This window comes from Macaca fascicularis, chromosome 19 (genome assembly GCF_037993035.2).
Source record: "Macaca fascicularis isolate 582-1 chromosome 19, T2T-MFA8v1.1".
In the NCBI taxonomy this organism is placed as follows: Eukaryota; Metazoa; Chordata; class Mammalia; order Primates; family Cercopithecidae; genus Macaca; species Macaca fascicularis.
Genome location: NC_088393.1, coordinates 976,050 through 990,383, shown reverse-complemented (window position 1 = coordinate 990,383; position 14,334 = coordinate 976,050). Strand labels below are relative to the sequence as shown.

Here is a 14,334-nt window from a genome sequence, read left to right as displayed (position 1 = left end):
GAGGGGCTCGCCAGGGTTCCCGGCCCCCGTGCCCACACCCAGGCTGTTCTCACTGCTTGTCGTGCCCTTCGGGATTCTCTGCCCAAGAACTCCTACAAACCGAGTTCCAGGGTGCACGGATTCCTCCACCCATCTGCCTCCCGCGGTGTGTCCTCCCCTCCCCGGACTCTCCCTCCCGCGGTGCCGTCCTCCCCTCCCCGGACTCTCCCTCCCGCGGTGTGTCCTCCCTCCCCGGACTCTCCCTCCCGCGGTGTGTCCTCCCCTCCCCGGACTCTCCCTCCCGCGGTGTGTCCTCCCCTCCCCGGACTCTCCCTCCCGCGGTGTGTCCTCCCCTCCCCGGACTCTCCCTCCCGCGGTGTGTCCTCCCCTCCCCGGACTCTCCCTCCCGCGGTGTGTCCTCCCTCCCCGGACCCTCCCTCCCGCGGTGTGTCCTCCCCTCCCCGGACTCTCTCTCCCTCCCTCCCGCGGTGTGTCCTCCCCTCCCCGGACTCTCCATCGCTCCCGCGGTGTGTCCTCCCCTCCCCGGACTCTCCATCCCTCCCGCGGTGTGTCCTCCCTCCCCGGACTCTCCCTCCCGCGGTGTGTCCTCCCCTCCCCGGACTCTCCCTCCCTCCCGCGGTGTGTCCTCCCCTCCCCGGACTCTCCCTCCCTCCCGCGGTGTGTCCTCCCTCCCCGGACTCTCCCTCCCGCGGTGTGTCCTCCCCTCCCCGGACTCTCCCTCCCTCCCGCGGTGTGTCCTCCCCTCCCCGGACTCTCCCTCCCTCCCGCGGTGTGTCCTCCCTCCCCGGACTCTCCCTCCCGCGGTGTGTCCTCCCTCCCCGGACCCTCCCTCCCGCGGTGTGTCCTCCTCTCCCCGGACTCTCCCTCCCGCGGTGTGTCCTCCCCTCCCCGGACTCTCCCTCCCTCCCGCGGTGTGTCCTCCCTCCCCGGACTCTCCCTCCCTCCCTCCCGCGGTGTGTCCTCCCCTCCCCGGACCCTCCCTCCCTCCCTCCCGCGGTGTGTCCTCCCTCCCCGGACTCTCCCTCCCGCGGTGTGTCCTCCCCTCCCCGGACTCTCCCTCCCGCGGTGTGTCCTCCCTCCCCGGACCCTCCCTCCCGCGGTGTGTCCTCCCCTCCCCGGACCCTCCCTCCCGCGGTGTGTCCTCCTCTCCCCGGACTCTCCCTCCCGCGGTGTGTCCTCCCCTCCCCGGACTCTCCCTCCCTCCCGCGGTGTGTCCTCCCTCCCCGGACTCTCCCTCCCTCCCTCCCGCGGTGTGTCCTCCCCTCCCCGGACCCTCCCTCCCTCCCTCCCGCGGTGTGTCCTCCCCTCCCCGGACTCTCCCTCCCTCCCTCCCGCGGTGTGTCCTCCCTCCCCGGACCCTCCCTCCCTCCCTCCCGCGGTGTGTCCTCCCCTCCCCGGACCCTCCCTCCCTCCCTCCCGCGGTGTGTCCTCCCCTCCCCGGACTCTCCCTCCCTCCCTCCCGCGGTGTGTCCTCCCCTCCCCGGACTCTCCCTCCCTCCCTCCCGCGGTGTGTCCTCCCTCCCCGGACCCTCCCTCCCTCCCTCCCGCGGTGTGTCCTCCCCTCCCCGGACCCTCCCTCCCTCCCTCCCGCGGTGTGTCCTCCCCTCCCCGGACTCTCCCTCCCTCCCTCCCGCGGTGTGTCCTCCCCTCCCCGGACTCTCCCTCCCTCCCTCCCGCGGTGTGTCCTCCCTCCCCGGACTCTCCCTCCCTCCCTCCCGCGGTGTGTCCTCCCCTCCCCGGACTCTCCCTCCCGCGGTGTGTCCTCCCCTCCCCGGACTCTCCCTCCCGCGGTGTGTCCTCCCCTCCCCGGACCCTCCCTCCCGCGGTGTGTCCTCCCCTCCCCGGACTCTCCCTCCCTCCCGCGGTGTGTCCTCCCTCCCCGGACTCTCCCTCCCTCCCTCCCGCGGTGTGTCCTCCCCTCCCCGGACTCTCCCTCCCTCCCGCGGTGTGTCCTCCCTCCCCGGACTCTCCCTCCCTCCCTCCCGCGGTGTATCCTCCCCTCCCCGGACTCTCCCTCCCTCCCTCCCGCGGTGTGTCCTCCCTCCCCGGACCCTCCCTCCCTCCCTCCCGCGGTGTGTCCTCCCCTCCCCGGACCCTCCCTCCCTCCCTCCCGCGGTGTGTCCTCCCTCCCCGGACCCTCCCTCCCGCGGTGTGTCCTCCCCTCCCCGGACTCTCCCTCCCTCCCTCCCGCGGTGTGTCCTCCCCTCCCCGGACCCTCCCTCCCTCCCTCCCGCGGTGTGTCCTCCCCTCCCCGGACTCTCCCTCCCTCCCTCCCGCGGTGTGTCCTCCCCTCCCCGGACTCTCCCTCCCTCCCTCCCGCAGTGTGTCCTCCCCTCCCCGGAATCTCCCTCCCTCCCGCGGTGTGTCCTCCCCTCCCCGGACTCTCCCTCCCTCCCTCCCGCGGTGTGTCCTCCCTCCCCGGAATCTCCCTCCCGCGGTGTGTCCTCCCCTCCCCGGACCCTCCCTCCCGCGGTGTGTCCTCCCCTCCCCAGACTCTCCCTCCCTCCCGCGGTGTGTCCTCCCTCCCCGGACTCTCCCTCCCGCCGTGCCGTCCTCCCCTCTCTGGACTCTTGCCACTGGGTTTCCTCCTTCTTGCCCACCCTGACCGTGAGAAGCTGAGGGAATCTGTGCCCGCTCTTGGTAGACTGGGAAGGCCGGAGGGAAGCCCCTGCTCTCATCACCCAGCAAGGGCTAGTGCGGCCTCCCATTCACGGGGCGTCACAGCCAGACCCTGTTCGGAGGCAAAGGCAGCCCGGTCAGGACCCGGCGGAATGATGCAGGGGGTGTCCAGGCAGGGCCCGAGGGAATGCCCTGAGGACGCCTGCAATGCCAGTCCGGCTTTTGAACCATGTAGATCCTTTTTTTTTTTTTTTTTTTAGAGACTGAGTCTCATTCTGTTGCCCAGGCTGGAGTGCAATGGCACAATCTCAGCTCACTGCAATCTCTGCCTCCCAGGTTCAAGCGGTTCTCATGCCTCTGCCTCCCGATTAGTTGGGATTATGGGCGCCCACCACCACGCCCCGCTAATTTTTGTATTTTTAGTAGAGACGGGGCTTCGCCACGTTGGCCAGGCTGGTCTCGAACTCCTGACCTCAAATGATTCCCCTGCCTCCGCCTCCCAAAAGTGCTGGGATTACAGGCGTGAGCCGCCACGCCTGGCCCCGTGTAAATACTTTACATGTTCAAAATACAATTAAAAAAAGAAAGGAAGGAAAATCTCAAAATAGAACCGAGTCAGAACAAGTGACCCACGTGTGCCATGTTGATAGCATAATTACAGGGAAGCAGAGTCATTGTGATTATTTTTAAACGTGGGGACTGAACATACACACTGGGAAGCTCTGCTCCCTGAGCCGGGGAGGGGCTGGGTGGGGCAGCGGCTGCCCTCTCCCTGGGCATGGATGTCTGGTGCCCACAGCCCCCGCCGCTCGCTGTCCCACTCGTGTCCCTGGCTACAGCCCCACTGCTGCTGTAAGACGCTCCCTGTGATGCCTGCAGACGGGCGGGTTACCATGGGGAGGCCAGAGCAGCGTCTGCCCTGCAGCCAGCAGCACAGGTCGGGGGGGAGGCTCCTGGTGGGACCCTGCCCGGTGTCCAGGGCCTGGCTCCCAGCCGACCCCCTGCCTCTCCTCACACTCCCCAGCTCCGCCAGGGGACGGCTACGTGCAGGCGGACGCCCGGGGCCCCCCGGACCTGGAGGAGCACCTCTATGTCAACACGCAGGGTCTGGACGCCCCCGAGCCGGAGGACAGTCCCAAGAAGGATCTGTTTGACATGCGTATGTGGGCAGCCTGGGGGGCGGCCTGTTGTCTGATGGGGGAGGCTCAACCCCACCCCCACCCCTACCCCCACTCCCTAGGGGATCCCTGGTTTGATGGGGGCGGCTCCGCTCTCCCCACGAGATCCTTCAAGTCGACAGGGGTGGGGCGGGGAAGCCCAGTCTGTCTCCTGTCGGAGGCCTTGTCTGATGGGGGTGGCCTGGACTCTGCCTTCAGAGGGGCCAATCTGACAGGGGAGGCCCATCGATGTGATGGGTGAGGCCCAGACCCTCCCACAGGACCCCGTCTCCTGGGGCCTCCCTGCTGAACTCCCTGTCTCATGGGGAAGGCCGCTGGCCCCCCTCTGCGAGAAGCTCCACTCTCGGGGGTGGCCCACCTGCCTCTGTCGGAACCCCCAGTCCGAAGCGAGGGGCTTTGTCATGCCTTCAAAGAATGACCAGTGTCGGGGGAGGCTGCGGCCCCCTCCGTGGGACGCTCTGGTAACAGGGGAGGCCAGACCCTTGCCCCGTGGGACTCCTCAGTCTGAGAGGGGAGGCCCCGTCTTTTCTCTGTGGGACTCCTGGCCTCTGCAACTACCTGGCCCGCTGGTCTTCCACGCTGCCTCTGGGTCTGCCTGGTCTGAGGAGGGAATTTAAGTTTCCTCGGGCCTCAGACCCCGGGCTCTGAGGATTCTTCCTACGGAAACCCCAGCCTGATGGGGGAGGCACAGCTTCCTGCTTGAAGGAACGCCCAGTCCAACGAGGGAGGCTTAGTGCACCCCTGGACAAAGTGGCTAGTCTGATGGTGAACCCATTCCCCATGGGATGACCTAGCCCAAGGGAGGAGGCTTGTCCTTCCTTGCCTGAGGTGTCCAGAATTCTCCTGATTTCCCGCAGCCTCGGCTCTGCCCTCCTCGAGCTCGGAGCGGTGTTGGCTCTGAGCTGCCAGATGGGGTCCTTGCCCGAGCTCAGGACGCATGCCAAGCTAGCCGCAAATGTCTTCCTTCTCTCCACCGGCTGACAATGCGGCTTCTCCTTAGCATCACAGTAATGACACCATCTGGCCCCTCGTGGGCACCTGCTGGGTCCCAAGCACTACCCTCGGCCCTCTTCGCTCCTCACGGCCACCCTCAGCTGGGAAAGGAGGGGCTTGGGGCTGTGAGCTTCCTTCTGAGGCAGGCTGTCCCTCAGGGCGACCGGACTGCCAGACAGCCCTGGTTGAGGAAAGGTGATGAAAAGTCCTGGTGCAGCCTCTGGTTCGCCACGTGCTCCTCCCCGAACCAGTCGCCGGCTGGGAGAGTGAACATGCCGACTGGCCAGGCTCGGAGTTGGAGCTGGTTCAGCCCCAGGGTCAGGGCGGGAGGACCACCCAGGACCAGGAGCTGGAGGGGTGAGGGTCAGGGCGGGAGGATCCCCAGGACCAGGAGCTGGAGGAGTGAGGGTCAGGGCGGGAGGATCCCCAGGACCAGGAGCTGGAGGAGTGAGGGTCAGGGCGGGAGGATCCCCAGGACCAGGAGCTGGAGGAGTGAGGGTCAGGGCGGGAGGACCCCTCAGGACCAGGAGCTGGAGGGGTGCGGGGCTGGCCCAGCCACAGGTACACTAGGGAGTGAGGGTCAGGGCGGGAGGATCCCAGGACCAGGAGCTGGAGGAGTGTGGAGCTGGCCCAGCCACAGGCAGACCAGGGAGTCAGGGTCAGGGCGGGAGGACTCCCCAGGACCAGAAGCTGGAGGGGTGCGGGGCTGGCCCAGCCACAGGGAGATCAGGGAGTGAGGGTCAGGGCGGGAGGATCCCAGGACCAGGAGCTGGAGGGGTGCGGGGCTGGCCCAGCCACAGGTACACTAGGGAGTGAGGGTCAGGGCGGGAGGATCCCAGGACCAGGAGCTGGAGGAGTGTGGAGCTGGCCCAGCCACAGGCAGACCAGGGAGTCAGGGTCAGGGCGGGAGGACTCCCCAGGACCAGAAGCTGGAGGGGTGCGGGGCTGGCCCAGCCACAGGGAGATCAGGGAGTGAGGGTCAGGGCGGGAGGATCCCAGGACCAGGAGCTGGAGGGGTGCGGGGCTGGCCCAGCCACAGGTACACTAGGGAGTGAGGGTCAGGGCGGGAGGACCACCCAGGACCAGGAGCTGGAGGAGTGAGGGTCAGGGCGGGAGGACCCCCCAGGACCAGGAGCTGGAGGAATTTGAGGCCGCTCAAGCCACAGGTAGATGCGTCTCTGTTGGGGCTGGGGCGCCAGCGTTGTGGTTTCTGAACCATGCTGCTTTCTGCCTGGGGAAGCCCACACCTGTTTGACAATGAGGGGACTGAGACTCAGAGGAGAGCCTTGAGTGGCCTGTCGGATGTCGGCCCTGTTGGAAGCCGTTAGAAAACCCAGGGCAGAATATTTTAACACTAGAGGCAGCAGAGGGAAGCCGGTTTTCATCGGTTTTCATCGTGAGTATTTAGGGTACGTTGGAGGCCCTGGCCAGTGCGGTAAGGCCAGATAAGGAAAGAAGAGGCGTGTACTATGGGAAGGAAACCCACCTAACAAGGCAAGAAAAAGAAATAGGAGTTAACCTCTGAAAGAAAGAGCTGCTGCCATCCTTCGTACAGGCTTACAAAACCCAACCTGGGGGTCCGGGTGGCCGCACGTGAGCCCGCCGCACGCACGGGGCTGGGCGGAGCGTGAGTCCGATACACTGGGTGCTCGGTCAGTGCAGGCCGACCAGTTCACGGGGGGCTCCCCGGGGAACCCGTTCCTCCCAGCTCTGGTCCCGGCCCCCGCCTGCCCAGCACTGCTGTCCCCGGCCTGCAGGACCCTTCGAGGATGCCCTGAAGCTGCATGAGTGCTCAGTGGCCGCAGGTATGACAGCAGCCCCCCTTCCCTTGGAGGACCAGTGGCCCAGCCCCCCTACCCGCCGGGCCCCTGTGGCCCCCACGGAGGAACAGCTGCGCCAGGAGCCCTGGTACCACGGCCGGATGAGCCGTCGGGCGGCAGAGAGGATGCTTCGAGCTGACGGGGACTTCCTCGTGCGAGACAGCGTCACCAACCCCGGGCAGTACGTCCTCACCGGCATGCACGCCGGGCAGCCCAAGCACCTGCTGCTGGTGGACCCTGAGGGCGTGGTAAGCTGGGCACGGGTGGGAGGGTCTCGGGCCCGAGGGTGTGGTAAGCTGGGCACGGGTGGGAGGGTCTCGGGGCCAAGGGTGTGGTAAGTTGGGCATGGGTGGGAGGGTCTGGGGGCATCCGGGGGCTTAGCTGGGCCCAGGTGGGAGGGTCTTGGGCCCTAGGGTGTGGTAAGCTGGGCACGGGTGGGAGGGTCTGGGGGCATCCGGGGGCTTAGCTGGGCCCAGGTGGGAGGGTCTCGGGCCCGAGGGTGTGGTAAGCTGGGCACGGGTGGGAGGGTCTGGGGGCCGAGGGGGTGGCAAGCTGGGCCCAGGTGGGAGGGTCTCGGGCCCGAGGGTGTGGTAAGCTGGGCACGGGTGGGAGGGTCTCGGGCCTGAGGGTGTGGTAAGCTGGGCACGGGTGGGAGGGTCTCGGGCCTGAGGGTGTGGTAAGCTGGGCACAGGTGGGAGGGTCTGGGGGCCGAGGGGGTGGCAAGCTGGGCACAGATGGGAGGGTCTGGGGGCATCCAGGGGCTTAGCTGGGCACAGGTGGGAGGGTCTGGGGGCATCCAGGGGCTTAGCTGGGCCCAGGTGGGAGGGTCTGGGGGCATCCAGGGGCTTAGCTGGGCTCAGGTGGGAGGGTCTCGGGCCCGGGGGCATCCAGGGGCCATCCGTGTTTATGAAGCTTTTCCAGATTGTTGCAGATGTTGCGTTTGACCAGCTACCATAGAATTGCAAAGTATCTTCCCGTGTATTTTTGAGACAGAGTCTGGCTCTGTCACCCAGGCTTGTGTGTAGTGGCAGGATCATGGCTCTCTGCAGCCTCGAACTCCTGGGCTCAGGCGGTCCCCCTGGCTCAGCCTCCTGAGTAGCCGGGACTACAGGTGGGAGCCACCGTCCCCAGCTAAGTCTGTGTGGAGATGGGGCCTTGCTGTGTTGCCCAGGCTGGTCCCGAGCTACTGGCCTCACGTGATCCTCCCGACTTGTTCTCCCAATCGTAATCCCAATCGTACGATTTCATCCATCATAAGATGCCCCCCCCATTTATCAGGACGTACGCACCTTACAAATGGTGATGTATTTGAGGGATAAATATGGTATTTTCAGGTTCTAATTTATTTGAGGGTGTACAAAGCACGTCTCAATTTACAAGGAATTTTGGGATCAAGTTACTGAATTACTTCAATTCTTCCCTCCCTTTCTTTCTCTCTCTTTTTCTTTGTTTTTTTTTTTTTTTTTTTTTTTTTGATGGAGTCTCACACTGTTGCCCTGGCTGGAGTGTAGTGGCACAATCTCAGCTCATTGCAACCTCCGCCTCCCGGGTTCAAGCGATTCTCCCGCCTCAGCCTCCTGAGTAGCCGGGATTAAAGGCTCCCACCACCACACCTGGCTAATTTTTCGTATTTTTTTAGTAAAGACGGGGTTTCACGTTGGCCAGGCTGGTCTCGAACTCCTGACCTCGTGATCCGCCCGCCTCGGCCTCCCAAAGTGCTGGGATTACAGGCGTGAGCCACCGCGCCCGGCCTAATTGCTTCAATTCTAAGAGAGACACTCTCCCCGCCCCAGTTTTGACGTCTCTGGAGTCTGGATTTTGTTTTAAAACCATCGATTGCATACTTGAACTGCATCATTATTATTTTTTTTTTTTTTGAGACAGAGTCTTGCTCTGTCGCCCAGGCTGGGGTGCAGTGGCCGGATCTCAGCTCACTGCAAGCTCCGCCTCCCGGGTTTAGACCATTCTCCTGCCTCAGCCTCCCGAGTAGCTGGGACTACAGGCGCCCGCCACCTCGCCCGGCTAGTTTTTTGTATTTTTTAGTAGAGACGGGGTTTCACCGTGTTAGCCAGGATGGTCTCGATCTCCTGACCTCGTGATCCGCCCGTCTCGGCCTCCCAAAGTGCTGGGATTACAGGCTTGAGCCACGGCGCCCGGCCACTGCATCATTATTTAACAGCGAGGTTTTTCTCCTCTCTCTGCTCCTGGTACCTGAAATCGTGGTGCATCTTACAGTTGCTCTGGGCCAGTGGGATTTAGTAATCTCCAGCTTCTAAAGCGTTTTAGGGTTTACAAAGCATTTTCCGATTTACAAGGAGTTCTAGGGTTTATGAAGCATTTTGAGCGTCTGAGGGCTACACAGGTTATTTCTCAGGTGAGGAGGTGCTGGAGGGTTCGGAGGCCTCTCAGAGTGCAGGAGGCATTTTCAGCCGTCCGGCCGAACCCTCAGAGTGGCTCTTGGGCTGGTGCGAGCCTGGTCTCCGTGTGAAGCACACTGTGGGGGGCAGGGGTGGCACTTGTGCACCCCAGCCTGGGACAAAGCTGGAGAGGGGCAGGGCTTGGGCGAGAGGCGCCTATTCTCCCAGTTCCCGAGCCCCCTCAGACTGTTTCCGGTCCCCCCGCCGCCGCCTAGCCTCTAGCCTGGTGGGTGATGCCTCTGCTCTTTCCCAGGCCAGATTCCCTCTGTTAAATGGATCCCTGGGGTCAGACTGGCAGCCCCTAGACCTGGGGAAGCTTCAGAACGTCTACCAGTACCTTGTCGAAAGGCAGATTCCCAGCTCCTATTCCCAGTGCCATGGAAGGAGATAATTTTGCCGCAGGCCTAGGAATGTGCATTTGCCCCTGTTCCCCACGTGAAATGTGCACAGGGCCCCCAGCCTCACCCACGAACTCAGAGCAGCCGGGGACACGTCACCCATGATCTCAGAGCAGCCGGGGACACGTCACCTCCTGGGTGCTGCTCGGTCCCAGGCCCCTCCCGGCGCCCGCTGGTGGCCGCTCCCGGGTGCTGCCGGGTTTGCGGACACACGGCTCCAATCTCTCATGGGGTCACCCTTCAGCCCCCAACAGGACGCGTGGCCCCAGAACCCGGCGGTTTCAGAGCCCGTGCCCACGTGTGGTTCTGGGATTCTGAGGCCGATCCTGTGGCTGGCGTCCCAGAATTCCCTGGCCCGGACACTCATCCACGCAGGCACCCTAGGGGCTCCCCGACAGGACCCCAGATCGCCGATCTCCGACTCCACGGGTCCAGGCCGGCTCCCAGGAGCTGATACCGAGGTCTGTCCTGCAGGTGCGGACGAAGGACGTGCTGTTTGAGAGCATCAGCCACCTGATCGACCACCACCTGCAGAACGGGCAGCCCATCGTGGCCGCCGAGAGCGAGCTGCACCTGCGCGGCGTCGTCTCACGGGAGCCCTGAGCCAGGTGTGTGGCTGCCGCCGTGGGCCGCCGGCCTCGTCCCCTTTACCCGATTCTTTTCTAATTTGAAATTTGAGACCCGGTTCACACGCCGTGCCTTTCCCTCTAGAGGGCACGACTCAGGGGTGTTCAGCATCCAAGCTGTGCAACCATCTCTGTCGAGTTCCAGAACATTCTATCAGCCCCGAAAGGTGCCCTGTTCCCACCAGCCATCGCTCCCTGTCCCCTCCCCAGCCCCAACCCCCATACATCTGCCTCCTGTCTCCGTGGATGGGCCTGTCCCGGACATTTCCTAGAAATGGGATCACACGGTGTGGCCTTCTGGGTCTGGCGTCTCTCACGGAGCGTGACGTCCTCAAGGTGCCTGGTGCTGTGGCCTGGGTCAGAGCCTGGCTCCTGTTCACGGCTGGGTAATGTCCCACTGTGTGACGGGGCCACATTGTGTTTGTTCGTCCGCTGATGGACGTTTTGGCCACCGTGAGCCTTTGTGTGCAGGTTGTGTGTGGACACGCGTCACTGGCCGTGGTGGGCACGTGCCCCAGAGTGGCCCTGTGCAGCCATGATGGTAACTGTGCAGCTGTGATTGGCTGGGATGGATGTCACCTGGTCTTTATGGACCCCTGCTGCGTGCTGGGCGTCCAGGCCTCCTTCCCGGAGAGGACGGTGGGCTGGGACAGGCAGGGGCTGGTGTGTGAACCCAGGCAGTGAGAAGCCCACACCTCAGGCCGGGCCGCAGAGCCCTGGGCCTCTACTTTTGGTGCGGGGCTGGGGGGAACCCGTGGCGGGGCATCGACGGGGGAGGGACAGGCAGGTCTGGGTGATTTCAGGGTCACTCCTCTGGGGTGAGGTCAGGGCAGGAGAGGGTGCAGCTGTGGGGCTGGAGGGAGTGGAGGCTAAGAGAGCGGCGGGGGAGGAGGGAGGGCCAGCAGGGGGAGGGGGCCGTGGAATTTCCCCAAGGGCCGCGCTTCTGGGCCAGGTCGGGCTGCTCTCCTGTCCCCATGACAACAGTCTCCTTCCTGCCTCCTCTTTCCTGGGTGGCACCTCCCCCACGCGGCCGCGGCCTCCACCCCGCCCCCAGCCAGGCCTCGGGCTGCAGACAGAGGGGGTTCCGGGTCTGGGAGGGGCTTTGGGGACCGAGAAGGGGCTCCCGTGAGGCACCGGAAACGGCCTGCGGGCTCCTGTGTTCCGTTCCCACCGGTCCCTGCCTGCGTCCTCTCCGAAAGGCGTTGGTGACCCCAGAAATAACCCCGAAGGCGGAATGAGTCCTGCTCAGGAGGCCGCTGGCCTGTCCCAGGAATGTGCTCAACCCCTCGGTTCTGAGACGGGCACCGGGATCGGCATTCTCGCCGGCAGGCGAGGAAACCGCAGAGGTCAGGGCACTCCCTAGGTCCACGGCAAGGACTCGGGTCACCCGCACGGGCGCCCCAGCCGTGCGAGCTGAGGAGCTGCGGGCTGGCCCTGAGTGTGGCACTCGTGGAGATGATGGTCAGGCAGAGCCCGGGTCTGCAGCCACCGTCTCAGCCCTGACCTCGCCTTCTCTTTCTGCCCGCAGGTGACCGTGCTCAGCCCCGGCTCCTGCCTGTCGTGGCCTTGGGGCGCTCAGCCCTCCTCCTGGATCCTGGTCAGGCCGAACCTCCGCTGCCTCTCCTTCCTTCGCATGAGCCTCTGGCACGGTCCTCCCTGCAGCCGGCCCGGGCTGGGCAGAGCCTCCTCCTGCCGGGACCCCTGCCTGGAGTGGGGGTGTTCATACCAAAGACAGAACCATTTCGCCTTTAAAGAAAATATATCCAGAGGCCGCCGCTGCCTGGGAGCCCTGGCCTGTGGGTCCCCCTCTCGCCCGGCTGGTTCGGTCTCACGCCCGGGAGAGTCAGGGCTCCCAGGACCCTGGGGAGGAGGCGGATCCCGGGCCTGGCTGGGCTTACTTTTCCCACTTGAGGAACTGGGTGCACGGTTGTCTTTGATGGGGGACAGTTAAGGTGCTTTGGGGTTCTCAGGCCAGGACACATGCTGGCGTTGGGAGTGGAGGCAGCCTTGAGGTGACCTGGGATTCCGGGGCAGCCAGGCGGCTCCAAGACAGTGGATACTGTGAGGCCCCGACACTTGGGAGCAGGGGAAGGATGTGGCTGCCCGGCCTGGGCTGTGCCCACCAGCTTCCGCCCAACCCCGCCCTCCCAGCTGTGGATCTAGACCAGATGTTCGGATCGGTTTGTCATTAAACCTGGGAACGGCCACAAGAGCATGAGCCCGCCTGCATATCTGGGGGCCCTTGCGGGGCTGGGGCTGGGGCTGGGACGAGTCACCCAGGTGGAGAGCTGAGAAGGCTCAGAGGGTCCACATGTGGCCTCCCTGAGGGCCTGGACTTGGAGAGAAGGGAGGCGGGGCTACGCGTGTGCCCATACCTGGCAGACTGTGGGGTGACCCTGTGCCCAGCAGCCCCCGCATCTCTCTCAGTTACCTCTATTTTATCCACGATAAAACACACTTCAGCTTCTCCATTAAACACTTCTCTCACCGCCTTGGAGACACCCTAGTTTATCACCCGAATGCCAAACCTGTCTTTCAAGATAGGCCAGGACATCAGACAAGAGCTGTTTGTTTTCTTCTCCGAGATGCCCCAGTGTAGCTGTAGATGGCCGGGCTCTTCTGTTGTCCTAGCTTCTCTCCAAGACACCCCGTCAATGCCCCTGCTCTTCCCCGATGCCCCGCATCATGCTCAAGCACCCCAGCTCCATTCCTTAGACCTGCTGTCATATCTGAGCCTCTGGCTCCAAGAGACCCCCCCAACTCCTCCTCCCACCAACACAGCATCTTCCCAGGGGAGAGGTTCCCAGCCTGGCCACATCCCTGCAGGCCCACGTCTGTCCTGGCCGAGATCTCTGGCTGCTTTCTCTGCAGGCGGCAGGCCCTACCCCTGCCCTGGGGGACAGGTCTAGTAAGGGTGTGTGTGGGGAGAAAAAGCCACTCCGGTTTGTTCTTAACTGGGACTGGAGCTCTCCAAAGGCAAGCCCAAAAGGGGCTTCGATGACACGTTTCTTATTTCAGAGATGTGGAAACAGAGCCATGCATCCATCCTCCCATCTACGCGTCTATCAGTAACCCACTCATCTACCATCCATCCATCCATCCATCCATCCAGTGTCACCCATCATATATCATCCATCATATATCATCCATCTATAAATCCATCAGTAACCCATTCATCCATCCATCCATCCATCTATCCGTCCGTCCATCCATCCATCCATCGTATATCATCCATCTATAAATCCATCAGCAACCCATTCATCCATCCCCCATCTACACATCCATCAGTAACCCACTCATCTACCATCTATCCATCCATCCATCCATCCATCATATATCATCCATCGATAAATCCATCAGCAACCCATTCATCCATTCCCCATCTACACATTCATCAGTAACCCACTCATCTACTATCCATCCATCCATCCATCCATCCATCCATCATATATCATCCATCGATAAATCCATCAGCAACCCATTCATCCATCCCCCATTTACACATCCATCAGTAACCCATTCATCCATCCATCCATCCATCCGTCCATCCATCCATCCATCCATCGTATATCATCCATCTATAAATCCATCAGCAACCCATTCATCCATCCCCCATCTACACATCCATCAGTAACCCACTCATCTACCATCCATCCATCCATCCATCATATATCATCCATCGATAAATCCATCAGCAACCCATTCATCCATCCCCCATCTACACATCCATCAGTAACCCATTCATCCTCAATCTACACATCTATCCGTAATCCACGCATCCATCCCCCATCTGCACATCCATCAGTAACCCACTCATCCATCCCTCCATTCATCATACATCATCCATCTGTAAATCCATCAGTAATCCGTCCATCCATCCATCCATCTGCACATCCATCAGTAATCCACTCATCCATCCATCTATGCATCCATCAGTAATCCACTCATCCCCCATCTACACATCCATCCATCCATCTACACATCCATCATTAACCCACTCATCTATCCCTCATCTACACATCCATCAGTAATCAACTCATCCATCAGTAATCCACTCATCCATCCCTCATCTACACATCCATCAGTAATCCACTTATCCCCCATCTACACATCCATCAGTAATCCACTCATCCATGCACCATCTACACATCCATCAGTAATCCACTCATCCATCCACCATCTACACATCCATCAGTAATCCACTCATCCATCCACCATCTACACATCCATCAGTAATCCACTCATCCATCCCCCATCTACACATCCATCAGTAATCCACTCAT

General features: G+C 62.6%; 1 protein-coding gene across 7 annotated transcripts in view; it reads left to right on the top strand.

Moving 5' to 3' along the window:
- Positions 1 to 12,261, top strand: part of SHC2 (SHC adaptor protein 2) — a 42,888-nt gene extending 30,627 nt beyond the window's left edge. For 4 of the 7 annotated variants that reach the window (XR_012428131.1, XR_012428129.1, XM_045381249.2 and 1 more), the window contains 4 exons: positions 3,644 to 3,778; positions 6,548 to 6,858; positions 9,900 to 10,033; positions 11,580 to 12,261. Coding sequence is in view for 2 of the 7 variants with exons in the window: in XM_045381249.2 (XP_045237184.2) it covers positions 3,644 to 3,778; positions 6,548 to 6,858; positions 9,900 to 10,028 (575 nt within the window). In the remaining 5 variants the exon portion in view is untranslated. Of the gene's footprint in view, positions 1 to 3,643; positions 3,779 to 6,498; positions 6,859 to 9,899; positions 10,034 to 11,579 lie in introns of all 7 variants that reach the window. The other 3 variants (XR_012428132.1, XR_012428128.1, XR_012428130.1) reach the window with 1 other exon arrangement.
- The last annotated feature ends 2,073 nt before the right edge of the window (positions 12,262 to 14,334 follow it).